This window comes from Dama dama, chromosome 14, assembly GCF_033118175.1.
Source record: "Dama dama isolate Ldn47 chromosome 14, ASM3311817v1, whole genome shotgun sequence".
NCBI lineage: Eukaryota > Metazoa > Chordata > Mammalia > Artiodactyla > Cervidae > Dama > Dama dama.
Window position 1 is genome coordinate 74529542 of NC_083694.1, and position 26384 is coordinate 74555925.

Consider the following 26384-nt stretch of genomic DNA (forward strand, 5'->3'; position numbering starts at 1 on the left):
GCCTGGGCGCGGAGACTTTCTGGGGAAAGGGCGGAGGGATAGGGTGGGAATCTAGGTTTCTTCTGAAGAGTAGACACGTGCTCCGAGAAAGTATTCCGGTTTCTCGAAAGCACCAAAAAGTAGGAATGGAGGAGGTGCTAGACAAGGTTTCCAAGGATTCGGATTTGCAAATTTTTGAGAGGTTGGGGTGGGTCGGGGCGGGGGGCTACCCCCACCCAGGCGCGCGAGGACAAGGGTCTGCCATGCTCTTCCTCCGGGGACCCGTGTTGTCGAGTCCAGGAAACCAGTCCTGAACAATCTTGACATTTTACGCCTTTGCAGAATGCAAAGTGCGCGCGGCCGGCAGGCACGCCTCAGGTCAGGTCAAGGGCAGGCGGTGCCCGGCGCGCCCGGGAACGCGACGCCGAGCTGCGGGCCGGCGGAGGCGGGAGGGCCCGGCAGTAGCCTCCTCGCCGGCCGGGGGCGCGAGACCCCCTCCGCTGCTGCCCGCGGGCGCAGGGGGCGCACGGCCCCGTGACGCTGAGCCTGGATAAAATATGCCGGGACTGCGCTTCTCATGCTCGTCAAGGCTGCGGGAGCCTCCCCGAGCCATCATCTTTCGTAATTGCAACCGTCAATCAAGGCTTTAAGACAAAGTCAGAACCGGGAAGGGCGAGCCTGGAGACAGGCCCCGTAGGACGGGAGGTGGAGGCGTGGGGGACGCGGGGGGAAAGGGGAGCGAAGTTTGCAGGGGAGCAGGGAGCAAGTGGAGTATGTTGGGGGTGGCTGGAGCTGGAGCCGTCTCACTGGGCCTCCGGTCCCCACCATTTAACTGCCCCGCAGCCGGGGTGGCTTCCTCGGGGCACTCTACCGGGAGGCCGCGGGAGAGACATCCCGCGCCGAGGGTGGGAGGCGTCGGCCCGCCGGACCGGGCTTTGTGATTCCAAGGCGGTGGGTGTATACTTCCGAAAGCGCGGACCCTCCGGGCCTGGACGAGTAGACCACCCAGGCCCTGCCCCTCAGCCCCACCTCCCCGCCCTTCCAGGCGTCCGCGCGGCCCCCGTACCCCCGCCTCGCGCTTCGGCCGCTGCCACCTGGAACCATCCCCAGGTAACCTCGGCACCGCGGGCGGGCTGGGCGCCTCCTCCCGGCGCTCTGCTTCCTCCAGGGTGTTCGGGGAGACGCCCAGGCCCATCCCAGGTCACAGGGCGAGCGGGTCCCCGGCTCCGGAGGGGGCCCCCTGCCCCGCAGAATTGAACGGGCCAGGACCGGAGGGAGTGCGCGAAGCGGAAGGGTGCGCCCGGAGCCGGGATGGAGCCGGCCTGCCGCCCCTCCCTCCGCGCCTGCTGCCCAGACCCCACGCGGAGCGCCCCGGGGAAAGATGACCGTGCCCTCGGCTTTCTCCTGCGGGAGGTTTCCCGCCTTGTCCACCAAAGGCGGGGGTTCCACGTCCCCCGGAGGGATCGGCATAGCTCTGGCCCTCGGGACACCCCTCTCCGGCCCGGTTCCTGGAACGAGCCCTCGGGGCCGGGGGTTCTCGGGAAGGGAGGTTTTCTCCGGGTCTAAGGCCTCCTTCGCGTTCGGTGCCCGCTGGGCTCGCAGCTGACCGGGCCGAGCCGTCAGCCTGGACACGAGCTTCAAAGCGAGGCGAAACCTTTCTGCTGTTACACGCCTGCGCATTCTTTTAAGAGCCGACTTTAAGAAGCCCTGACCCGGGCCCCCTTTCTGACACTGTCGCCGCTCCCGTTTGTGAGGAGACAAATGCATGCCAGGTGGTTCATGCCAGGCCTTTGGGGAGTGACGAGAGGGGAGAGCGGCCTCAACAGGCCCCCTCTAGGGCTGAGGCTGGGCTCTGAACCTGACCACGACCTCTGCCTCCGGCCAGGTCAGGCACACCTTAAGCCCCGGGCAGAGACGGGTCCCACCGCAACCCACGGTCCTGTTAGACGCTCTGCATCCTTCTCTCAACCCTCCCAACCTCTTCCTCCTGCTCCAGCAACCGGCGGGCCTTCCTTCCCACACCGGGAGGAGCCCTAGAGACCCCCCACCCCCAGCTGCCAGCTTGGTGTTGGTAAGGAGGGTCAGAGTGCCCCCAGATGCTCTCTGCGGTGGGAGAGCTTTGTAATAAACTGATTAAGGGTTCCTAATAAACTTATTCTGAAAGTTCATCTGAATCCACAAGCAGCGTGCTAGCATTGATTTGAGTCCTTTCTGAGCTTCATTCACAACGAGGCTTAAAACACCAGGCAATACTGAAAATGGACTGGCTGTATGTGATATTATCACCAACATCTGAGCATCAGAAGGGTCACTGATGGCGGCAACTGCAACCCACTCCCCTTTACCACCTAAGGGGCGGCCTTCTCACCAAGTTTAAAGGTTTTAATGGAACCTGTAGATGCTACTAAAGCTGAGGTCTGAATAACTTAGATTCTGAGTATTGTATGTTAAGCAGCAAAATGACAAGTCAGGTCTGAGAGGCAGCAGTGTGTGAGTGGGCAGGCCTGGGGATGTGGTGAGCAACCCGTTTCATTCAAAACTGTAGATTATGCATGGCAGTGATTGGAGTACTTTTCAATTCATCAAATACTGGGCTGGCCAGTTTGAGTGTGTGATCTCTGTGCCATTCACATAGAATAAATTCAGAGCCTTTGAGATTCAAATTCACCCCCTTGTGGGTGGACTCTCGGCAGATACTGAATATGAGGCATTTCACATGCAGTCAGGAGGCTGGGGATAGAGTGTTTTCATCTTGTTGAGATGAGATCTGAAAACTTTGAAGGTGGGGCTGGTCTGGTGTGGAAGAGCTCGCATAACAGATGGTTCCTTAAAACTTTTTTTCAAGTGCTGGGCCTCTGGGCCCTCAAGTGGCCCGTCCCACCCCAGAGACCTGCGTATGGAAAAGGAAGCCGGCGCTGTTCTTTGCATTCTGTATGGAAACACGGCTCACTAACATTTTAGGAAGTCTGTCGCCAGCTTGATCTGGGGGCTTGAGGAGGCGGGTGGTGTTTATAAAGTGAGCGAAGGAGCTGGAGGAGAATGGGGGGCTGGGAAGGGCCGTTCGGATTGCCGGCTATTGCGCCAACTCTCGGCGACGCGGCTGTTCCCTCCAGAGCAGGTGGACCGCGCCGCTGGGCCCCTCGTGGGGGGTGGGGGGGCGACTGCAGACTCAGTGCCGAGGGGAATGGGGCCCGGAGACCCTCGAGCGCAGGCCAGCTCTTCTTTTCTCTCCTGGCTTGTTGAAACGCGTTCAACTCCCCCTGCAGCCCCTCACCCGGCGCGCACAGTGGGCGCACCCCCGCGGGCTTCCCCTCTTCGCGCCGACACCTCCAACCAGCTTCTCCTCGCTCAGACAGAGGTCGCCTCTCAGCCGCTCTAAGACCCGCCGCGCGCACATCCCCCGCCCCGGGCCGGGCGGGGTGGGAGGGGGCGAGGCGGGGTGAAGAGGTTGGGGCAGCGAGGGGCCGGGAAGCCTGCGCCTCTTCCTCATTGGCTGGCGCCTGGGGTCCGACCCGAGTCCGGAACCCGCGTCCCCATCCCCTGTCCTCACCCCTCATCCCGGCCTCCCCGACCCGGTCCTCCTCCCCTCCCTCTCCCCCACCCCCAGTCTCGCTGCCCCGGGGCTGCAGAGGACCTCTCCCGGACGGGAGTGGACGAGGCGGCGGAGGGAGGTTGGAACTTCCAACTCCACGCCAGAGAGTGAGCGGGAGGGAGGCAGACACGGGCGAGGGGCGGAGAGGAGACGAGACTGAGGCCAGAGAGCGCGCGAGCGGGAGACCCTGCGGATCCCGAGCGGAGGGCGGGGTGCGGGTCGCCGAGCCGAGCCGTCCGGGAGCCGCGGCGGCAGCAGCAGCTCGGCCGCCGCCTCCGCTGCGCGCCGGGAGCTCGGCCGGACGCGCCCCCGCGCCCCCGGCAGCTGCGCCCTCGCCGAGCCGGGCCCCCGCGCCCGGACGCGGTCTTCGCTCGGTGCCCGCCGCTTCCTCCTCGCGGTTCGGGGGCGGCTGGGGAGCAGCGCGCCTGGACGGGGCTCCGGGGTCCTAACGGCAGCCCCGGAGGCGGCGGGGGCGCGCTCTAGCGCGCCGACGAGACAGCAGCCGACCGGTCGCCCCCTCCTTCCCGGCGGAGTTGAAGCCGTGCCGCCCGCGTTCAGGTGCAGGGCTTCCGGACGGACACGGACCCCCTGCACCCGCGCGCGGCCGCCTTGTCATGCTGCCCAAAGTGGAGACGGAAGCCCTGGGACTGGCTCGGTCGCATGGGGACCAGGGGCAGATGCCGGAAAACATGCAAGGTAAGGAGGCGCTCGCGGCGCGCGGCTCCCGCGGCTCCCCCGCCCCCGGCTCGCCCAGCGGGCTGCAGCCGCCGGCCCCGCGCGGGCGCTGGACTGGCCGCCCGGCGCTCGCCGCCGCGGGGCTGCCGGGCGGCGCGCGGGCGTCGGGCCCCCTCCCCAGGGGAAGGCATAAAAGTTTATGGCTCTTGAACAATGCGGGGCGGGGATTTTCCGAGCAATGCCTAATTGGCCGCTTCTAATTAAGAAGAGAGGCTTCGAGGTCCGGCGACCGGAGCCGGGGCAGCCTCAGTCTAGAGATCTATTTATTCCGACGATCCTTCTAAGAAATGGAACTGCTCTCGGGAAGCCCGAGCAGGTTCCCGGTCACTGGAATCGGGGGAACTTGAACCAGTGCCCTTGAGTGCGGAAGAACCCTTCTGCCTGGGAAAGTCAGCTGCAGAACGCGCAGGACCTCGGGGAGAGCTGGCTTAGCGGTGTCAGGACGCCTGGGCATCCTGCAGCCCCGGCGCACCCGGGGAGTCGGCTGGCATTTGAACAACTTCTTAAAACGGCAGGCAGAACTGGAAAGAACCAGTTGTCTCCAGCCCACCCTCCGGCCGGGCACTGCAGAGTGAGTGCAGGGCGGGGGCGGCGGCTTAGCTTCCAGCCTCTTCGGTCGGATACCTGGGCATCTAGAAGTCCTGTTTGTTCCCCAGCTTTTGATTGCTAACAGCAAGCGCGCGGCGGGTGGGGGGGATGGCAAATTCCGTAAGCTGTATTTTCGCCGCGTTCCAAAAGAAGCGATTCTAGACCTGGCCTTGTTAAGCCCTTCAGAAGTTTATCGCAGTTGCTCGGGGCCAGGGAGGGAACAATGCTAGGAAAAGTCTCCAGTGCCCTTCCATCCTCGCCCCCGCTAGCACGCAGGATGTGCGGGCCGGCGGGCCTGTGATCCCGAGCGCTTCCTGCCATCCCCTCGAGCGAACTTGAAAGGGCCGGGGACGCGCCGAGAGCAGAGTTCAGGGCTGGCGCCCACGGCAGTGCGGGAGAGGTGGCGCTGGGCCCGGGGCCTGAGGTCGCCCGGCTGTTTGGAGACCAGGGGGCGGCGGGAGGGCCTGCGTCCCCGCCGGTGGGGTCGGTCACGGCTAGAGGATCCTGGGGTCTCGCCCAGCCTCCAGGGAGGGCCGTGCAAGTCCCCGGGGGCCGAGCTCCTGGAGTCTAACCTGTAGGCTGGCCGCCCCGGGCAGGACCCGGTTGGCCCAAAGAGGCTTTCCCGCCGGGCACCTGGGATTCCGCGAAGGAGCGCCGCATTGGGCCCCTCGGCCGCCAGCTGCAGGGAAGGATTGTCCCTTGGGCGCCCTCAGGGCCGGCGAGACGCTGGCGTCCAAGGGAAAGTTTCTGCTTATCCTTCCCGCGCGCGATTCTGGGCGCCTCGGGGAAAGAAGCGCAGCGAGAAGCTGGAGCAGGAAGTCGGGTGAGGGGCAGACGGGAGGAAGATAGCACTATGGTATTTTCTTTGAAAAATTCGAGAGGGCCGCTCCTGACCCGACCCAGCGCCCCGGAGCAGAGAGCCGGTCTTCCCTGGTGCCTGGGGCTCCGGGACGTCGCCGGCTGCTTGCTCAGCCCCGGGGTGGAAAGCTGGTGGGAAGCGCCCGGCGCAGTTTCCTCCAGACCACGCGGCCTGCCGCCCGAGGGGAGCCCCTGGGGACGCGGACCCCACGCCTAGACCCGCTCGGGCCCTGGCCTGGGCCGCGCCGCCGTCCGAACCGTGGGGGGTGGGGGGAGGTGCAGCAAGGGTACTCCCTACCGGGTCCCGGGACGGTTCGGGGAACTCGTCCACGTGCGTCCGCGGCCTCTGCCGTCCCAGGCGCCGGCGTCCCCCTCTGCTTTCTCAAGACCGGGACTTCTTTGCCCGGATGCATTGGATTCTCCGAAGACTCACTCGGACTACAGCACGTGGGCGCCTCTGAAAGATGCCCGGGTCTCGCACCGCGGCCTCGGTCTTGGAATTTTCCAAGAGGGTCCCCAGCCCCGGTCTTTAGGATGTCGGATCCCGAGGTGCGGACCAGGTCCCCTACGTCTCCGCACTGCTCAGGTGCGAAGTGAAGAATTTAGTTTGCTGGGAAAAGGGGGAAGGAGAAAGGCATACACGTGGTGAAGTACACTTTTCCCCTGTCCAAAAACACGGCTGGAGACAAGAGTCACGACCTTTTAGGAGGGTGAGGCTATTAACAAACCTCTGGAAACCTCAGCTTCAGCCAAACCCCCAAGTTCCCCAAACGCGAGCGGGGACCTCCCTGGGCCCTGCCGAGAGGACTGCGCTCTGCGTCTCAAGGAGCTCAGATGCCAGCCTCGGCTTTTCCCATCATTTCGTGGGATTCCCCTCTCCCCAAACTCCGGCTAACTCATCCCGATCTACGCCCCAGCCCAGGACTCCGTGTCTCGGGAGAGGCTGTCGGTAGGGGGGTCAGTCGAAAAGCGCGGCTAGGGACCCCCCACCCTAAAGGCCCTTTCCAGAGGCCCCCAGAATCCGTAGAGAAAACAGAACTGTATTTTAAAAAGAAAAAAAAAAAAAAAAAAGAACTCTTTCGCCAGGAGGCCACAGTGGTGATGGAGTGGCCTGGCACTTTGGGGATGGGTGGGGGGCCTATTTCTCCCTTTCCTTTTCGGTAAACAAATCAGAGGAAACTCCTGCCGGCCCTCAGTTCCCCACCCCCCCGCCCCGCCCCCTGCAAACGCCACTGATTAACTTAAAACAAACTTGACTGGGGCGTTTGTGCGCCTGTGTGTAGCCCAAAGTTGAGCAAGGGGCGAGAGGCAAGTGCGCCCCGGGGTTTCGCGGGAGGTGCCCGGAGGTTTCGGGCGGCGGCCGGGCCGCGCGGACCTGCCCTCGCGGTACCCCCCGGCGGCGCGCGCTGCGAGGCCCCCCTTGCGTGGACCGAGTCTCCCGGAGAGGCCGGATCAGGTATTACCTGGGTCTCCCGGCCTCCGCCCCTCCTGCGCAGTTTTTCTCGGTCTTGGAGCTGCGAAGACGCTTTCCCGGGACTGCGTCCGGAGCTGGATGGTTACCCGATCCCAGCAGGGAGCCGCGCGAAGCTGCCGCCTGATTTCTGTTTAACCGGGGAGCTCGAGGTGTTTATATTTTGCAGTGATCATCGGAAACATGTGAAGTTCATTAAAGGACTTCAATACTTAGCGACGAAACCAAACTCTCGTGTGTATCTTTTGCTTTCCTTCTTTTCCTTTTTTTTTTCTTTCCCTTTCCGTCCGTGCTCCCTCTTTTTTTTTTTTTTTTCTTCTAGTAATTTTTACAGTAGATTTTCAAAAGTGCAGAGATCAAAGCCCAACTAGTACGTAACTGGGTGTTAGGATTAATATAACAGCTCTGAACGCTGGGAGCCTCGGGCTGTGGCTGGAATAGGGCTGCTGACAGTGTCCGGGGCTTCCAGTTCTCGGTGGAGGTTTGGCGTTGCTTTCACCCAGACACCATTAAGGCTCGGTGAACTTTGAGCAAACCCCGTTCCAGTGCGAGGATGACGCTGTGTACTGCTTTCTCTTCCTTAGGAAAAGGTGACGTTTTGTAACTTGCCAGCAAGGCGATTTAAAAGGAATTCTAAGTTCTTTATGCAGTTCGTGTTTCTTTTCTGGATCTCTTGCTTTGCAGAGTTAAGAGACTTGTGTTCAACAGTCAGCTTAAGAATGTTTAACAAAAGAATTTAGAATTATTTTTAAATTAAAATAATGTAAAGTGCTTACTCATTTATGTCCAAAGAGGTTTTACTTCGACTGTAAAAATAACTCTCTGCAGTGCACCTTAAGACATTTTTATTTTCTGTTTTACCTGGTGATGTTTGCCCTCCAGTCACCAAAAGGCTTCCTATTGCAGGATTGAAACCTACCTAGTAAATTAATTGGATGTGTGCATTTCTCTTCTTGTTTCAGTGTCTCAGTTTAAAATGGTGAATTACTCCTATGATGAAGATCTTGAAGAGCTCTGTCCCGTGTGTGGAGATAAAGTGTCTGGGTACCATTATGGGCTCCTCACCTGTGAAAGCTGCAAGGTTTGCTTCTACGTTGCTACCTGAGAAATATAATGTTCAAAACCAAAATAAACCATTGGACTACTTCTTCAAGCTAAACGTAGGCTGTCTTTTTTGGACTCAAAAATGAGAGAGGGAAAGAGTGAGTCTTAGTGAGATGATTCTTAGAAATATGTGTCTGATTTAATCCCCAAAGCAAAGAAATTTATGCTGTTTAGAAAACTTTGCCAGTATCATGACTTTAAAATAGTTTATTGTAGGAAAGTGATGTAGCTGTAGAAAGACTTCTATTTCTAACAGTCCAGAATATTGATTTTGCTTGACTTATATATATTTAAAGCATCGTTGTTCTTGAGAGCCAACATGAAAAAGTATTTCCCAAATACATTTTAACTTCAGAGTATTCTGTGCTACACATCCCAACATTTTTTATCCACAGATATAAAAGTCTAAATTCCCAACTGCATGATTTCATCCTGATTTATTCCAAAAATAATTTTTAAGACTTTTGAAATTTATATCAGAAAGAATAAGATCTTAAGTTTATAATATGAGTAGTTTTAAGTATATGGTGACTTACTTAAATGCAAGAGTTTTTAATATGTGAGATGTACTGTATTATTACTAATAACATCAACTATACAGTAAGGATTTATCTCAGACTTTTTTCACATATTCTCAGTAAATTTAATACTCCTTAGTTTTCAACATTTTTAAAAGTAGAAAACTCAGTACAATTACTAAACCACTGCCAAGAAAATCTCTCTTTTTTTTTTATAACAAAGTAAGATGGTTTCACTTTGTGGTCAGTAGGGCAAACAAAGAATATACCATCCAAGCAGTTACTGTGTTATAAAGCTACAGATTTTATTTCTGATTAGTTCTTTTGGGTGAAATATAGGGAAGGCATACACTCTGCTAAAACCCAGTTCTCTGCTCTACATGCTTTTTTCCCTTATAAGTTTCACCTTTTTCTTTGCAGTTCCCCAACTTGAGTGTGTTCCAATGGAATTATAAACATTTTCTACATTTTTCCATTTTATTCTTTAAATGCTTTTGCTTTTAACTCTTTAGGGCTGACGTTTATAAAAGGTCTGAAGTGTTTTTTTTCATTTTTTCCATTGGTATTTTACTGTAGTTTGCCACCAAAATTATATCAGACTACTTAAAAATAATTCATCTCTCTAAAAGTGCCTTGTCTGGAACATGAAGGTTAATAAGAAAAAAAAAAAATTACTGGTCAATATAGCATGTATTTTCCCCTGAATGTTGAGATAAAACGGTGTGTAGACAAAGCTCTCCAAGATTTGATGTGATTCTTGTGAAGTATAACTCTGATGTCAGGAAAATCTCTACCGTAGCCTGGTTTTGAAGGGTTGATCTTGTTAAAACGTGAAACAAGCCACAGAACCACATAAGGACTCAAACGGTGCAATGAAAAGATTTACTGGTGATTTCCTTAAAATGAAACAATAGAAAAGACGGGTGTTAGCTTTATAATATGTCTTACTGTTTTCTCTTATAGGGCTTTTTTAAGCGAACAGTCCAAAATAATAAAAGGTACACGTGTATAGAAAACCAGAACTGCCAAATTGATAAAACGCAGAGAAAGCGTTGTCCTTACTGTCGATTTCAAAAATGTCTAAGTGTTGGAATGAAGCTAGAAGGTAAGTTTTTTCTAAAAACTGCTGCCTGTTCAAATTCTCCAAGGACATAGGATTTAAAACAACATTGTACTTATAACATGGGAACAGTATTTTCCTAGTCTTTTAACACTATTGACAACAATATCTTTTTATGTTTTGTCAGCAGTGTAGTCTGAGTCTCATTTAAAGACTGGTGAAATCTAGTAGGAAAAAAACTTTTAACGTTGGCCTTTCGCCTGTTCACCTTACTTTTTAGTTTGAGAAGCAGATGCATTTCATAGGGTAGATGAAAGCAAGACCAATGTGATTCAGCTGAGAACAAGTAAAAATAATTCGCCAAAATGTTTTTTAAAGTCCTTTTAAAGGTTTCAAATCAGGATGCCCTAGTAAGAAAGTTTGATTTTAATCTTTTTAAATAGGTACACATGTAATTGTTACTATTAGTTTCATGATTCCTGAATAAGAGTTAAAACCTTTAATTTATATAAAGAGACTTTTCTCCTGGATAGTAGCATTTTGGGTTGTGTGGGAGAGCACCTTTTTTTTAAGACCATGACTGAGCCTGCAAAATTTTAAAAATTTTGAGAATCAGGAAACATGAAAACTAATGAACTGTCATGTCGGTAGCAGTGGTTTGACGAGAACAAGAGTGGTTCCCCCAAAGCCACGTTAAGCTTTATGTTGAGAAAGTAGGATCTGCGCTTATGGTGTACAGATTGGAGGAGGTAAGGTTGACATGTGACTGCTGTAGATAACCTGTGCTTCATGGACTGTTACGGTGCGTTGCTGTTTTCCGGTCTCTGACCTACTGACTTGCCACAGATCGCATATACTGTAAATAAAGTAATAAGAAGGGATACAGACCCCGGAGATGTGCCGGATGCGGGGGCCCATTCCATGTGGTCAGTGAGGCACAGACTAGTTGTCTTTGGGGCTTTTCTGTTGCGTGGCACTCAGACTTGATGGAAATACTCAAAAAATTTCAAATACTCTGCAGAAATTGTGAATAGATTCCTTCCCAATAGAAGTAGCCTCGTGGGTTATCCGGGGACTGTGATGAGATTGAGAAAGGATGTAACTGCTTCTTGTCAATTTCTTCATTACCAGTCACTTTATTATTTTCCAAACAGCAAAACAGTGTGGTAGATGCTTACGATAGTATGAGACTCAGAAGATTAAATGTTAAAAATTAAATGTTGTGATGGCATAGGATGTCATTGATTCCTTTTTTTTCTTTTTAAACAAAAGGAAAAGGTTGCATTTCTTTACCTTAAAACGTGTGCTTTCTTAACAGGAGGTCTTTTGCGGTACACGCTCATACTTTGTTCACAGTGAGATGAAACAATCGAATATTCAATAAATGATCATCCAGATGAAAAACTCTTTATTATCTTGTGTGGTATTCTGGGCGCCTAGCATTCACAATAAATTTTTAATGCTGTACTAATCCTAAGATAAAAAGCTCCAGAACTTAACCTCCAGCAATTTCACCATGTCACAAGCTGTCAGAGGTCGCTGTGTCTGGTCTAATTGCCAGTGGTCACTATGAGCTAGCAGAGACCCACTAAGGATATTGCTAGACGTGGCCCTGGACATCACCCAGTATTGTGATGGTGGACCGTTTTGACAGCTTCTGAAATGAATCTGCTTTAGTTAGGTCCAGTTTTGCTTAAATGAAAAACAATAACCCGTGGCTACCTGGTGTGTACCCATCGAGTCTGGGTGAGGATGATTTTCCAAGAAGAGCATGCACCTAGCAATTTTGCAGCAAATTAGCCAAAAAGACTTTGAGAGAAGAGGATGTTCTCAGGAGAAATAGTCACAATTTGATCCAGTCATGGCCCCTTTGATTTTTGGGTGGGGGGCGGGGGATGTGTGTGCTCGCCCTTTGAGCAGTTTGCGTTTCCATACAGAGAAGCCCAGCCTCGCTGGCAGGACAGAATCTGATCCTCCTTCTTAGCAACATGGGGCATCCCCCGTGGGCAGCAAAGACGAGGAGTCTCTTCTGTCCACCGAAGGGTTAATAATGTGTCCCCACCAAAAAAAATATTTTTTTGATGACAAACACACTTGGAGGAAAGAATTCATAAATAAAGAGGACATGGCTTTTTTGGGGAATCTCTGAGAGCTATTGTGGTGAAAATAACCTCACAGAGACCACTTCTGTCCATCTTGAGCCTTTCTAATTATCCGGAGATCTGGACAGTGCTCATGATTTACATCTTATTTATACCCTTACTTCCTTTTTTTTTTTTCATGCCCACACCAACAGCGGTAAGGGCGGACCGAATGCGTGGAGGAAGGAATAAGTTCGGGCCCATGTACAAGAGGGACAGGGCCCTGAAGCAGCAGAAAAAAGCCCTCATCCGAGCCAACGGACTGAAGCTGGAAGCCATGTCTCAGGTGATCCAAGCCATGCCCCCCGAGCTGAGCATCTCCTCTGCGATTCAGAACATCCATTCCGCCTCCAAAGGCCTACCTCTGAACCACGCTGCCTTGCCTCCTACAGACTACGACCGCAGCCCCTTCGTGACCTCCCCCATCAGCATGACCATGCCCCCTCACGGCAGCCTGCCCGGGTACCAGACCTACAGCCCCTTCCCCAGCCGCGCCATCAAGTCCGAGTACCCCGACCCCTACACCAGCTCGCCGGAGTCCATCATGGGCTACTCCTACGTGGACAGCTACCAGACCAGCTCCCCGGCCAGCATCCCCCACCTCATCCTGGAACTGCTCAAGTGTGAGCCGGACGAGCCCCAGGTGCAGGCCAAGATCACGGCCTACTTGCAGCAGGAGCAGGCCGGCCGCGGCAAGCACGAGCGGCTCAGCACGTTCGGGCTCATGTGCAAGATGGCGGACCAGACGCTCTTCTCCATCGTGGAGTGGGCGCGCAGCAGCGTCTTCTTCCGGGAGCTCAAGGTACGTCCGCCGCGGGGCGGGGCGCCCCCCTCCGCGGGGCGGGGCGCCTCCCGCCGCGGGGCGGGGCGCGCGCACGCGCCGTGCGTCCGGCCTTGGAGCGCGGGGTCTCAGACCTTGGCTTCAGGTCTGCGCGGCTTCCCTCTGTGGGCCTGTGTTTTCTGCAGCTCTTCGTTTAGGCGTGTGGCATTCAGTGTCACGGTGAACTTAGTTGGGTTTTTGTTTCTGAACAGGAAAAATGCTGTTCCCTTTCCCTTATTATTACCTCATTCCCCCTACCTTGGTTTATGGCTGAAACATTGACGCCAACGTGAAACAACATAGTCAACTGTTGAAAAACTACCAAGAAAGGAGCTCGATTATAATGGTGCCAATTTAGAAGGAAAAAATGCCAACGTTTCGTTGTGTTTAGACGCTAAAGAATGCAAATGGTACCGCTGGTTAAGAGTTATCAAGTAGGTATTTACTACCTGTTTACCTTGACATGAGGTTGGTAAATCTTCTGTTTTCGCAGCAGATTCCAACAGGATGTTTACTGCCTTTGGCTGGGGAATGGGCCCCGTGTGAGTGCTACTCTGCTTGGCTGGGCTTTGGTTCTCATAATCTGTGTCTGTCGTTGATTTTAATGGATTGGTACATTGTAAACACAGTCCTTGTTTGTACAAGGACCTCTGTTTAACTACATAATTATTTTATTTCCTGAAACTGAAGACTGAATTAATATGGGAAAGTTGTAATGAAGTTTGGGGTCGGAGAATAACTGCAGGACTACCAATAGCAGTGTTTGGTGGTCAGTGGTTTCATTCGCTGTGTTAAAGACAGAACTGAATTCTGGGCTTGATTTTTAGTCTATCTGATACAAAATCAATTTCTTTGTTACCGTCGCGGCTTCAGCCTTTGGGAGGAGGTTTAAAAATCTCTGCAAGGAGGACAGTACAAAGCAGACTTTTCATTTAAAGGTTCTGTCTAAAAGTTGTGTGCGTGTGGATGGGCTGGAGCGTGGAAACACGGCTTTCCGTGGCCGCCTTCTCTGGGCACCGTGGTCTGAAACAGAGAAGTTATCTGCATGGACCAGGCAAGCCACTGGGCTGCCATCCGCCTGCCGTCAGGTCCAGCCCTGCTCCCGGGGCGTCTGTCCCGCGTGTGCAGAGGGCCGATGCTGGGGTTCACACTGGGAGTGAGCAAGGTGCCCTGCTGGCTGCCAGACCAGACCCTCTGGCGTGGAACCCCCCTGGGGTCATCAGGTGCTTATCATCAGAAACAAGCGACACTTTCCTGGTGGTGACCTTGGGTTCGCAACTTTGTCCCTTAAGAGAACAGGTAAGGGCTTGGAAAAGGAAAACAAAAGTGATCGTTCCAGATGCAGCTGACAGGTTAGGAAATGCAGACAGACGGAAGCCTCGCCTTCGCGGAGGGACCCAGCTGGCCTTAGATCCTTGCTGCTTAGTAACTGTCTTTGTTGGGCAGGTTGTCAATCTCTGAGCTTTAGTTTTCTAGTCTGTGAAATTATAGGTGTGGTGTTGTGGGGGAGGTAGAGGTATGTAGGGAGTAACAATACATCTATTGAGATATTTCAAGGAATAAACGAGGCTGTATGGGCAAAGCATCTAGTCCTGGGAACCCAGCATATATTATATATGCAGTCAACCAGAGCTATTTTAAAATTGTTCTGTTTTATGGCATATATGTGGAGGCTTCACTTAATACTCTTATATTCAGGGGAAAAAAATGCACTTGTACTCTTTTTAGTTTGATGTTGGAAAGCAGAATTACCATGTGCATGATAGAGAAGTAGAACTGTATAATAGTAATTAATTACTTCCAGTTGAGGACCTCAAACTTGCCAGGCAGTACATTGGGTGTAAGATGGATACAAGGTTGAATAAGACAAAATATTTGCTGTTAAAGACAATTTCATAAATATCTACTTAAAAAAAAAAACAACTGAAGTTTGTTTCACAAAATCATGAGGAAAGAAATCATGTGTTATAACTTACATGAAAAAAGAGAAAGTTGTGAAGTGAATATAGAGAACCCCAGGTGGGACTTTAAGAGTGCTAGGAAAGCATGCTCTCCAAATTTCTCTTTTCCTTTCCTTGTTGTTAAATTGTATGAGATTCTTTTCTAGGGCATGAGATTTCATATTTGGTTAAAATATGAACATTTTGGAGAATGGGACATATTAAAGCATTGTGAGTCATTTATACTGTTGTTTAAGGCATTTATCAGTCTTCTGTGAGAAAATGCTTTGAAGAAGAGAAGGGAGCAGATGAGATGCTGGGCTCGCTCCTGTAGAAGGTAGGGGTGACCCCAGGAGAGGACAACTAGACTCTCCTCGCTGTTGGCCTTGGACTTACATGTTTGCAAGAGGTATTGCCCTTGAAGTATTTTTCAGAGGAATAAAAGTTAGAATTCCAGAAAAACTTAGGGATTGTTTAAATACAGAATTGAGAGGTGACCATTTGTTTCGGAAGAATTCCTTTTCCTTTGTTTATAAATCTACTTTGTGCAAACCAGACCAAGGCATTTGAAGCCAGCATGGAGACAATGTGTGCTGCCCTGTATTTCTCCAGGGCAGAGGCTTGCAAACTTTTGAACTAAGGCCCGCAGTAAGAAATATATTCTGCATTGGAACCTGGTGTACCAAACACACGCACGCACACACACACTCAGCTGAGCCAAAGTTCCACGAGACAGTACATGCCTTTGTCCATGCCTTGCACGATGATATTTTCTATTCTATTTTGCTTTAGTGTAATTTATTTCATGCTTTAAAAAGAAAAACTAATTCCCAGTCACCACCCCCTGAGCTGATTTCCCGACCCACTAAGGAGGCAGGCCCAGCAGTCCAGGAGTGGTTGCTCTTGGGCAGGGTCGTGGACCAGTCACCAGGCGTGGTCGACCTGCCCCCGCCAGGAACACCTCCTGCACAAGGCCTCCCCCCGACCCCCCTCCGGCCTCGCCTCCAGGGCCCCCTGGAGACCTGCATCCCCGTCCTCCGCCTACCTTCCTGCAAACCTTGTGATTTTAAAATAGCGTTTGGGAAGATTTAGATGGACGGCCCCTTTTACACTTTTGTTAGCTTCACCGTAAATTACCACTCAGGCGGTATACTTGTAGAGCAGATTGTTGATACCTCCACAACCCCAACCTGGAAAGGCACACACGTTTGCTCCAGGAGACGTAATAGGATAATCGGGCAGTTTTGCAAATGACCCCTTGCTCGCACTCACAGGACACGTCACACTGTCTGCGTGGAGAAGAGGGGAATGCAGGTTTCACTTGTTTACTGTCCAAGGGATCAAAAGGGCCAGAGGAAGTCTGGTGGGTTGTTTAGTTACATGGTGCCAAAAAAAGAAAAAGAAACGATATTCTTGTTCCCATTTCAAAATATTGGAATGGGAAAGAGGAAAATTTAACTCCTGTACGTGAATCTTGAAAAACAGCACATGAACAGCAAAAAAGACAAGAAAAAATGCAATATAGAAACCGTGCAATTTCAGAGCTAGGTGATGGCCGGGAAGAGAGAGAGTGCATCTAAGGGAGCTGTGTTGTTTCTTGTATGAGGGGCAGTTCTGATTTCCGTCCACAGTTGTGGCGTGGGAAAGGTGGATTAGCTGGGGTAGCTGTCCGGCCAGCACCGGTGCGCCCAGCGGTCCTTGTGGCCCAGACACCACAGGCTTTCCCGAGTGGGCCGAGATGGTGGGGGTCCTTAGACTCTAGCCCCTCCGTTTACATGTGGAGAAGCTGAGGCAGGGGGCCTGTGGCCTCCGAGATTATACAGCTGTCTACCGCAGGGAAGAACTGGGGGCTGGCCATTCAGATTCCAAGAAGCTGTGCTTCTCCACAGCCTCGCCCCCCGACCCCGCCAGGACATACCCACGCATATGCATGCACACACACGTGCACATGACACACACATGCACATGCACACACATACACACACACAGGCACGCAAGCCCTGTAACCTTTGACTCCAGAGATCCACGCCTTTCCCAGTGAAGCCACAGCAGACTTCCGGGTTATCAGAAGTCCATCACTACCACCCAATTACTAAATCACTGATAATCAGCGAGACGGATTTTCTCTGAGCCCAGACCCCTCCCTGGGAGGGAGGGAGTCACTTTAGAAAGCTGCTACAGTTCTCGCAGGCCACAGGGGCCTCAGTGAACGAAGTGTGTCTTCCCGCCGGCACTTCTGAGCCCTGGAGGAGGGACCAGACCCTCTGAGTGCCCCCCCTCTGCCCACCGCCCTCGGGAGGACAGGTGGCCACGTGGGGCTCTGCCCTGCTGTGAAGTGGGTAAGGGAAGTTACGTCCTGGGTCCTGCTGGCTGCCGGCTACATCAGCCTGGGCTCCTTTCTGTGTGTGTGAAAACAGGCAAGGAAGGGAGGTTAGGACTGTAACCAAGTGGTAGATGGCCATGGATTACCCCAGCCTGACAGCATTTCTGGGGTCAAGCCATACGTTCACTATAGCTTCGAATCTTTAAGCTCCACCTGTCTGACGGTGGCCTGTATTCTTGACTTTAACTTGTGTTTTTGGAAATCAAGAGCAAATTCCAGACCCCCTTGCCCAGCATTGCAGAAAGTGCTATCGTCGCAAGTCAAGAAGACGGTGCCCTTTTTCCTTCGCTCATTTTTCTCTCATCTGTGTCTTGAGTGTCTCACAAACGCAAGAGCAGTGGGCAAGTAATTCCCACTTTGTTGAACAACTAATGAATCTGCAAGATCTGTTTGATCGTCTAATGAGACCAGATGTCTTCAGAGGATTCTGGGAATGGATGGAGAAGAACTTCCCTTCTGTGAATGAGTCTCGTACATGGAGGAATAAAAAAAGTCTAAATTAATCCTGACTGAAACGCGTAACTAGTGTTTCTGTGGAAAATAGGGCTCAGAGGCTCAGGGAGCTTGTGCCAAAGGAATTCAGCCACTTTCTCGAAAGCCAGCTGCCCTTTTTTCTCTGCTCTGGTGAGGATGCTTTTTGAGCAGAGTTTTAATTTATTTATCGTTAACACCCTAGATCCCTTTTCCCAAGTCTCAGTTCTCTTCTCCCAACCAACACAGGTCTGCAGTTTGCTGGATTTGCCCCCGTTTGGAGCCGTGTTCTTTAGTGGACTTGCTCAGCCCTTCGCTTCTGTCTGTGTGTGTGTTTACCTGCTGTATCTGCGCTCCTGCTCTCTCTAATGCCTCCCAGGCGGCTCAGCGGTAAAGAATCCGCCTGACAATCAATGCAGGAGATGCAACACAGAAGATGCAAGTTCAGTCCCTGGGTCGGGAAGATCTCCTGGAGAAAGAAATGGCAACCCACTCCAGCATTCTAGCCTCGAGATGCCCATGGACAGAGGAGCCTGGTGGGCTGCAGTCCACGGGGTCACAGAGTCAGACACAGCCCAGTGCACGCACACACTCACTGCTCCCTTTTGCCTCTGCCTGAGCTTTCAGGACCGTGTACCCAGAATTACAGTCTGCCACTTTATTTACCTGTGTTTTCATTTCTTTGGATGCAAAGTAGTTCCTCCTGGAAGCAGAAGATCAGCATTTAATGTGATTTCCCATAAAGAGGGGAGAAGTATTTCTATTCGAAGGTAAATGAAAACATCTCTGACCATGAAACCTATTTCTCAAAAAGAGATCAGAAGGAAATAAATGGACCTTCCGTAGGTTTATGAGGAAACCAGAAAATTGGCTTTTCTTCCCCTGGGGGTGGGCATGGAAGTCTTCTGCTGCCTTTGAGTTTGGAGGGAAGGTTGGAATCTGCAGGTTTGACTCTGTGACTCGGGGCTCTTCGGCATCAGACGTCTGCGTCTGTGGCTCCTCCTGGCACAGAGCCCCTGGGCTGGTTGCTGGTGCTGAGATGTGGAGCCTTCTGGCTGTCCGTGCTTGTCCAGGCTTGCGTGTTCCTACACCCATGTCGCTTACTGATTGAGGAATCTTCCCATAGCCGTTAAAGTCTTCTTGGTCACTGTCTGCCAGGTGAATCAGCTCTCCTCCATCAATACCTGTTTAAAGTAGAGGTGTTGTTCTTTGACGGAAATGACCCCCCCGACTGTGGAGTGCTAGATGCTCCACCCTCTCGGTTCCTTTTAAGGTATTGTTGTTAAGTCGCTAAGTCAGGTTGGACCTTTTTTCAACCCTATGGACTATAGCCCACCAGGCTCCTCTGTCCATGGGATTCTCCAGGCAAGAATACTGGAGTGGGTCGCCATTTCCTCCTCCAGGGAATCTTCCCGACCCAGGGTTCAAACTTGTGTCTCCTGCATTGCAGGTGGATTCTTTACCTCAGAGCCACCAGGGAAACCCTTAAAAGCATTACATTTGCTTTATTCAGTGAGGATACATCTACAGGCTGCAGACTCGGTTTAGACTCAGGGTTTCCGTGTGGCCATACGCTAGTAGTTACTGTGCAGTCGGGTGCAAGCCAGGGAATTTGGTGGGAGAGATGAGTGTGGCTTTATGCTTGGTTTACTTGTTCACATACCCGACGCGCTTCCTGTTCCTGTTAACCTATGTGTTACCTGCCGGGATGGTGGGGGCATGGGAGAGGCCCGCCACACCAGGGACGCTGTGTTTAACTGGCTGGGCTGCTGTCAGGCGTCAGGAGTGAACAGTGAGGGTGGGGAGAAAATGGGCATCTCCCTGGCTCTGCTCACGGTCAGATGGTGGAGGGCGGAGGCCCCTTTGGTTGGCCGCTCACTCTGCCTGCTGCAGGACTGGGTGCCTCTCCTCAGGCGCCTGTCTGGGCCGCTCCTTCCCTGCTGGCGGGGGAGAGCGGGACACGGTCCCCTCTTGTCCAGCAGGGGAAAGCCCTGGACCCTTGTTATCACGTAAAGTGGTCCTTCCAGAGGACACGTCCGTCCATCCCTTCTGGATCCAGAGAGACACAGAGTTAACTGGTTAATACAAGTTTGCTAACTAGGTTTTTATTTTACAATTTTTTACTTTATTCCCATATAATGGATTTACACTGTTGTGTTCATTTCTGCTGAAGAGCAGAGTGATTCAGTTATACATGTATGTATTGCTTCTCATGTTCTTTTCTATTTTGATTTATCATGGGATATTGAATACAGTTCCCTGTCCTATATACAGTGGGACCTTTTTTGTCCACCCTGTGTATAACAGTTTGCCCCTGAGAATCCCAAGCTCTCAATCCATCCTTCCCCCAGCCCCGCACCTTGGAAACCAGAGTCTGTCCTCTGTGTCTGTGAGTTTGTTTCACAGAAAAGTTCCTCCGTGTTGTGTTTTAGATTCCACACTGTGTGATCATGTGCTCTCTGTCTGTTTCACTTAAGTCAGTGTGGTCATCTCTGGGCCCGCCCATGTCACTGCAGAGGGCCTGGTTTCATTCTTTTTCACGGCTGACTAGTGCTCCATCGTATGCACGTCCCGTCCCTTCTTCATCCATTCTTCTCTGAATGGACGTCTGGGTTGTTTCTGTGTCTTGGAGGTTTTACATAGCACTGCTGTGAACGTAGGGGTACATGCGTTTTTTTGAGTTACAGTTTTGTCTGAATAGACGTCCAGGAATGGGACTGCAGGTAGCTATTTTTAGTGTTTTAAGGAACGTCTGTGCCGTTCGCCACAGTGGCTGTGCCAGTTTACATCCCACCAACGATGATGTAGGGAGGCCCCCTTTTCTCCATGCTCTCCCAGCGTTCTTGTTCGTAGACTCTCTAAAGACGGCCGTTCTGACCAGTGCCAGGTTTCACCTCGTTGTACTTTTGCTAACTGGGTTTTGAAACCACCACACTTTTTTCAGTCAAATCATCTGTCACTGGCAAAATTAAGCGAGGCACTTCAGTCAGCTTGGGGAGGCGGATGGGAAGTGGGAATGAGGGGAATGGGAAGCGGGAATGAGCGAGATGGAGGAAGAAACACAGATGGGGGGGGAAGCTCAGTAGGTGACCTGCCCCCAGGGCTTGGAGCTACATTAGTAGGACAGAGCTCAAGGAGAGCTCAGGGTCAACAGAAAATACTCTGGACAACAGGTGATAATAGCAGCCCCACTCACTGAGTTGTTACTGTGAGTCAGACAGTCGTCAGTCGCGTTACCAGTGTTGTATCCCATTTAATACTCGTGACTTCCTGGGCAGCCAGCGTGTTGGCTCTCCGTGTGCAGCTGGGGTTCCGAGACCTAAAGACTTTCCCCGATTTGCCCCAAGTCACGTGGCTATTAAGTACTAATGATGTCATTGAAACCAAAAATGCAAAAATGCATCTGGCGGTCTTTTGTAAACTAGGCCCATCTCAGTACCATTTTACAATGGGTCTTAAAGGACCTGTGTTGTTCTTCAGCTACAGAGAGCCATTTCTTAAAATGGCCCAAGAACAGGTAAATTCTTTCTTTTTTTGATTGGAGGTGACCTTGTAGGGCTGGAATATAGAACCGGAGAAGAGGAGGACTTTGCCTTTGGTTGCAGACTCCAGAGCTTCTAAACCTTAATCTGTAAAAGTGTATGTAACCGGAGGGTCAGCAGGGGGGTGGTGCTCCCCACCTGGGGACACCGGGCAGGTTCACCCACCCCCACCCCACCCCGAGTGCCCAGCTCTGGCTCCGACCACATGGCCAGTAGATGCCAGCGTGTCAGTCTGTCTGCTTAGAAGCTGGTACACACCTGTTTGCTGAGACTCCCCTGGGTCCTTGGTCGGTCCAAGGCCTGCACACGTCTGCCCAGCAGGACACACGGACTGCTCACAGAGCTTACAGAAAGTCCAGAACGTCTGCTCCTCTGTCCCCGAGCCCCGGGACCCAGTCTGCCGACGGTGTCCGCTGTCACACCACGTTGGGTAGTGGGTGACAACGCCGAAAACATGACTGGTGTGTGACTCTCCTTAACACACTTCTGAGGGACTTTGCCCTCTGAACCTGTGAGGTAAAATAGGTCCTTCTATTTTCCAGGGCAAGTGAAGGATGACTTGCTCTGACTTATTCTCCTGCAGCTCGGGAAGTCAATCATACAGATCTCTGCGGGCTCCACATCCATTTGCAGAATGGCTGCATGGAAATTGCGCGTCAGTGCTGTTGTTCACGTTAAAGACATTCATCTCTAACCCAAGAATGCCGCCCACCCTCGAGCACAGCGCGGTCTGCAGCATCCCTCTGCCAGCCCTGGGTCTTTCTTTAACACCTGACGCTGAACGCCCGCTTCCTCTGTGGGTCTGCCCTTGCCACGCGCCAGGCGAAGCTCGGGCCCCCGGCGCACGGGGCCCCGGCCAGTGTCTCTGCAGACACTCTGACCTGCTGTATCATTCTCTTGGTTTTCTCCCCTTTCCTTCACCTCCGTCTCTCCTTTCTAACTACCCAGACCCCCCTCCTCTTTGCTCACTCATGTGGCTTCTCCTCCTTCCCCCGGGGTCCCTTGCCTCCCCAGAGGCACCTGCGGCGTTGTGGGTCCCGGGAGCCCGCCCTGTCCGGGGCTGCGTGTCTATTTCCCTGCAGATGGGACGTGGTGGGCCAGGAGGGCCACTGAGCCCTGGAGGTCTGAGGGCAGGTGGAGAAGACAGGAGAAACGGTCCGGTCGGTGAACCCAGGAGTGGGCAGCGTTCGTGGGTTGTCAGTGGAACGTCTGGGTGGCCTTGTCTCCGGGCGAGGGGCCTCCATGCAGTGGGGTTTCCTGTTGCAGAAGCAGGTCAGCCTCCAGGGCCAGGGCATAGGAGACTGACCGGGGCGTGTGGGGACCCCTGTCATGCCCACCTACACTGTGTAAGCAACACCTCTGCACAGTCTGCAAAGGGCTGCCCATGTGTCCCTGCCTTTTCACTTCCTCCCTGGAAATCTTTCTCTTTCTTTTTAAACAATGTTTACTTGGCTGCGTGGGCTGTTAGCTGCGGCACGTGGGAATTTCTCTGCGGCATGCGGGGTCTTCATTGCAGTGCGCAGATTCTCTAGTTGCAGTTCGAGGGCTTCATTGCTCCAAGCCATGTGAGATTTTAGTTTCTAGACCAGGGATCAAACCCATGTGCCCTGTGTCGCGAAGCAATTCTTAACCACCGGACCACCACGGAATTCCCCTGGAAATCATTTTCAAACGCCACGTTTCCAACCTCCCAGGACCAAGCCTGGGTTATTCACATCCAGCACCCTTGGAAGGAACAGCCAAACGCTTGCAAGAGAAATTGTACACATCCGAAGGGCACGGGACTGTAGGGCCTGCTGCTCCATTTCTCTGTGAAGACTAAAAGAGCTCCACAGTATCTTGGATATTTAGAAATGTCCCCAGGATTACACAACATTCAGGATTAACTTTGCAACCAACGGTGATCCGATTTCTGACACTGTAAGAAGGCCTTCTCTTGATGTGGCAGATGGACTAATTGGGCAACGGGTCTAAAGTCTGTCTTCTGTTGCACAAGACGAGGGTTGCAGAGGCAGAGGGTAACCCCTGCCATCATTCATTTGGGGAGCGTGGAGGTAGCTGGCCTTCCATCCATCCGTGGCTCACAGAGTCGCTTTTTAAAGTCTGTGCAGCGGGCCCACCTCCTGTGAGATGACATTTCTACATAGCCTGTTTACAGAATACTTTACCTGGGCGAGCAGGGCAATTATTTCCCTTAAATTACAAACACATTTTTATGGAGGATGAAACACAGAAGACATCAGGTCTATGATGCAGGGATACACTCAAGATGGGGAGGGGCGGGGGGGTGGGTCGAGGCAGCGCTGAAAACACCCTGTCTTCACTTTTAAGCGATATTAAATTCCTAACTGGTCATCAGAAAATTCCCAGGAGGGTGTTTTCAGGGACTTCTCAAGCAGTGTCCCTGATGTGGTTGATGCAGTTGATGTGGTTGCACACTCACATGCATTTGGTAGGAAACAATTCCACGTACACACAGGTTTCAGGTTCCCCGTGGTTTTCCCGGGCAGATCTGTGTATATATCACAAGAGTTTTGCGTGCATACCCTGTTTTCAGACGTGCTCTGTGAAATGTTAGCAGAGTCTAAGAACTGTTGTTCCATTTTGACCAGAGTATCTTGCCTCCTCTGAACTCGCCGCAAATCCTTTACCTCACACGTCTCAGCACCACCACTGCGCTTCTTTGATCCCAAAGTCGCGATAAGAGGCTTTTGCTTATTGCCTAATTTAAAAAGTTACTAAATATTACATTTCCCCTTGTAAAATAATGATATAGATTAGTGTTTGTGCAGAAGTGTGGGCAACAGAATTCTTCAAAAGTTCTCCTTTGGGTGATGAAAGCTGTTAGATGATTTTGACTGGCTAATCAAATGTAATTGGAAGCTTGAAGTGCCTCAGAGTTCCTTGTACGGTTATCAAAGCGGGAAATGTAACTCTTGGAGCTGATGAAAGGCTTCTCTCACGGTATTCTTTCAATTACAGATCTGACAGAAGGAATGAAAGAACAGGGCTGTTGCTAAAAACTCGGGGCTTGAAATGCCCCTTAGCGTTAATTGCTGTATTAGCTAGTTAACACATTATTATACATTTTAATTGATTCTTGCTCCAGTTTCGGAGAAAAAAAAGTTCTGGATCTGGTTGGCAAGGAAATGAAGGAGGGAAGATGCTTGGGCGCAGAAATACTGCCGTTTATATAAGGTTCAGCTCATGCCACATATTTAGCGTGGAAACAATGGCCGTCACTGTTGTGGGGTCTGACTTGCTTTAAAAGCATTAATAGTTTGCGCTCATGTATTGGGATTTGTGGTTATGAATGTTTTCAAAAGGAGTTTTATTCGACCATAGAGAATTCCTTTTATGGTTTTATCAATGACATGTCACAAGCTTGAAAACATAACTTCATTCCAGTCATGGATTTGGATGGGTCCAGCTGAGGGTTGGCTTTTGAAAAGAGCCAGAACACATTATGCCTGCCTTTCATTCACCAGGACATAGCGTTTTTTTTCTTTAGTAGTGAATCTCTAAAGAAATCCTTCAAGAATCTAATCAATTCAAGAAGGCTTGAATCCCTAGCCATTGGTGAAACACTTCTGGTGTCAATGATGAGCTGTGACTTAGGATCAGGGCAGATTTGAGATTTTATCCATTTGTGTCTTACCTGCTCACGCCCTCTTTCACCCAGCCTTTCCTGAGTTCCTACTGTGCTGCAGACAGGACCGGTGGGCCCCCCCCGCCCCGTCCCTGACCCCAGCCGTGTCCTCCGGGCCACTTTGCTCAATTCAAGTAGGAGCAGCACCCGGCCCCCCAGCGGACCCTGCTTCTGGAGGCCTGTGCGGCTACGTGTGACGACGCTTGCACTGGTGGTTGAAACGATAGTGAAACTGAAAGAGATGATTGAATTCTCACCGCCAGCAAGCCAGCCCCTGGGAAACAGCAGGGGTCTGTAGTAGCAGCGGCGAATTGCATAAATGAGCACGTGGGCATTTTATGCATCTTAAAGTATAAATAAAACTTGGGTTTAATTCTGTCACTGAAGTTTAAAAATAAATGTTTCATGTAAAAAATGACATTGGACAATTTCATATAACCAGAGTTGACAGAGGTGAATAGTAGAAGATATTTATTTATTCTTCAGTTGAGTTCAGTTCAGTCACTCAGTCGTGTCCGACTCTTTGAGACCCCATGGACTGCAGCATGCCTGGCCTCCCTGTCCATCAATCACCAACTCTGGAGTTCACACAGACTCATGTCCATTGAGTCAGTGATGCCATCCCACTATCTCATCCTCTGTCATCCCCTTCTCCTCCTGCCCTCAATCTTTCCCAGCATCAGGTTCTTTTCAAATGAGTCAGGTCTTCACATGAGGTGGCCACAGTATTGGAGTTTCAGCTTCAGCATCAGTCTTTCCAGTGAACACCCAGGACTGATCTCCTTTAGGATGGACTGGTTGGATCTCCTTGCAGTCCAAGGGACTCTCAAGAGTCTTATTTATTCTTAGCTATAAATAATGTGGATGAAGAAAGTAAAGATGAGGAAAGTGAAGCACCATTTCTATAATCCCGTTAACTGTACATAGCCCAGAATTTGAAGCACCCCATCAAATACGTCTGGGGCTTCCCCCGTGGCTTAGTTGCTGAAGAATCTGCCTGCAGTGCGGGGGACCCAGGTTCCATCCCTGCGTCAGGAGGATCCCCTGGAGAAGGAAATGGCAACCCACTCCAGTGTTCTTGCCTGGAGAATCCCACGGACAGAGGAGCCTGGTGGGCTATAGTCCATGGGGTTGCAGAGTCTGACACGACTTAGAGACTAAACCACCACCAACCAGGGGTACGTTGGCAGTAGTCCAGTGATGTCTAGTACCAAGACGGGAAGGTTTGCCGAGAATGTGGGGTAAGCTCTTGGAGGCGCCTTTACCCCGCGTGGAGCTGGAGCAGGCTGGTCAGGGGAGGGGAGGTCTTGGAGGATAAGGAGGAGATGCCAGCCAGATGAGCAGGTGGACATGAGGGGGTCAGGGAGCTGTCTCCAGCAGAGAGGAGCTGGTGCAGAGAGCATAAGGCCTGGGCCCCGTAATCTGGGGCACCTGCGTAATTCCTTTCCCAGGAAGGTGAACGTGGACAGGTAGCTAGGTCACTCTCGTGGGCTCCTATGTATGGATCTTGTCCTAGGCAAAGGCAAGCTGCCA

The 26384-nt window shown here is 51.7% G+C and overlaps 2 protein-coding genes across 7 annotated transcripts in view; one reads left to right on the plus strand and one right to left on the minus strand.

The window, feature by feature from the left end:
- NR5A2 (nuclear receptor subfamily 5 group A member 2) overlaps positions 1 to 26384 on the plus strand; it is a 125901-nt gene that overhangs the window by 7708 nt on the left and 91809 nt on the right. Inside the window, exons 2-5 of one of the 6 annotated variants that reach the window (XM_061161101.1) lie at positions 4130 to 4267; positions 8186 to 8304; positions 9809 to 9950; positions 12202 to 12848. In XM_061161101.1, coding sequence (XP_061017084.1) covers positions 4130 to 4267; positions 8186 to 8304; positions 9809 to 9950; positions 12202 to 12848 — 1046 coding nt within the window. Of the gene's footprint in view, positions 1 to 4065; positions 4268 to 4500; positions 4878 to 7253; positions 7458 to 8185; positions 8384 to 9808; positions 9951 to 12201; positions 12849 to 26384 lie in introns of those variants that run through there. The other 5 variants (XM_061161099.1, XM_061161097.1, XM_061161100.1 and 2 more) reach the window with 5 other exon arrangements.
- Positions 847 to 4437, minus strand: LOC133068898 (collagen alpha-1(II) chain-like). Its single transcript, XM_061159813.1, has 3 exons — positions 4166 to 4437; positions 3066 to 3996; positions 847 to 1767 (listed from the first exon to the last, which is right to left on the minus strand). Exons 1-3 carry the CDS (start codon positions 4435 to 4437, stop codon positions 847 to 849), a joined length of 2124 nt encoding a protein of 707 aa, XP_061015796.1.

Coding starts and splice junctions, on each gene's coding strand:
- LOC133068898 (XM_061159813.1), bottom strand. CDS start 4,437: ATGCCTTCCCCTGGGGAGGGGGCCCGACGCCCGCGCGCCGCCCGGCAG. Junction 3,997..4,165: donor GACAAGGCGGCCGCGCGCGG/GTGCAGGGGGTC, acceptor AGCCCCGTCCAG/GCGCGCTGCTCCCCAGCCGC. Junction 1,768..3,065: donor GAACAGCCGCGTCGCCGAGA/GTTGGCGCAATA, acceptor CACTCCCCAAAG/GCCTGGCATGAACCACCTGG.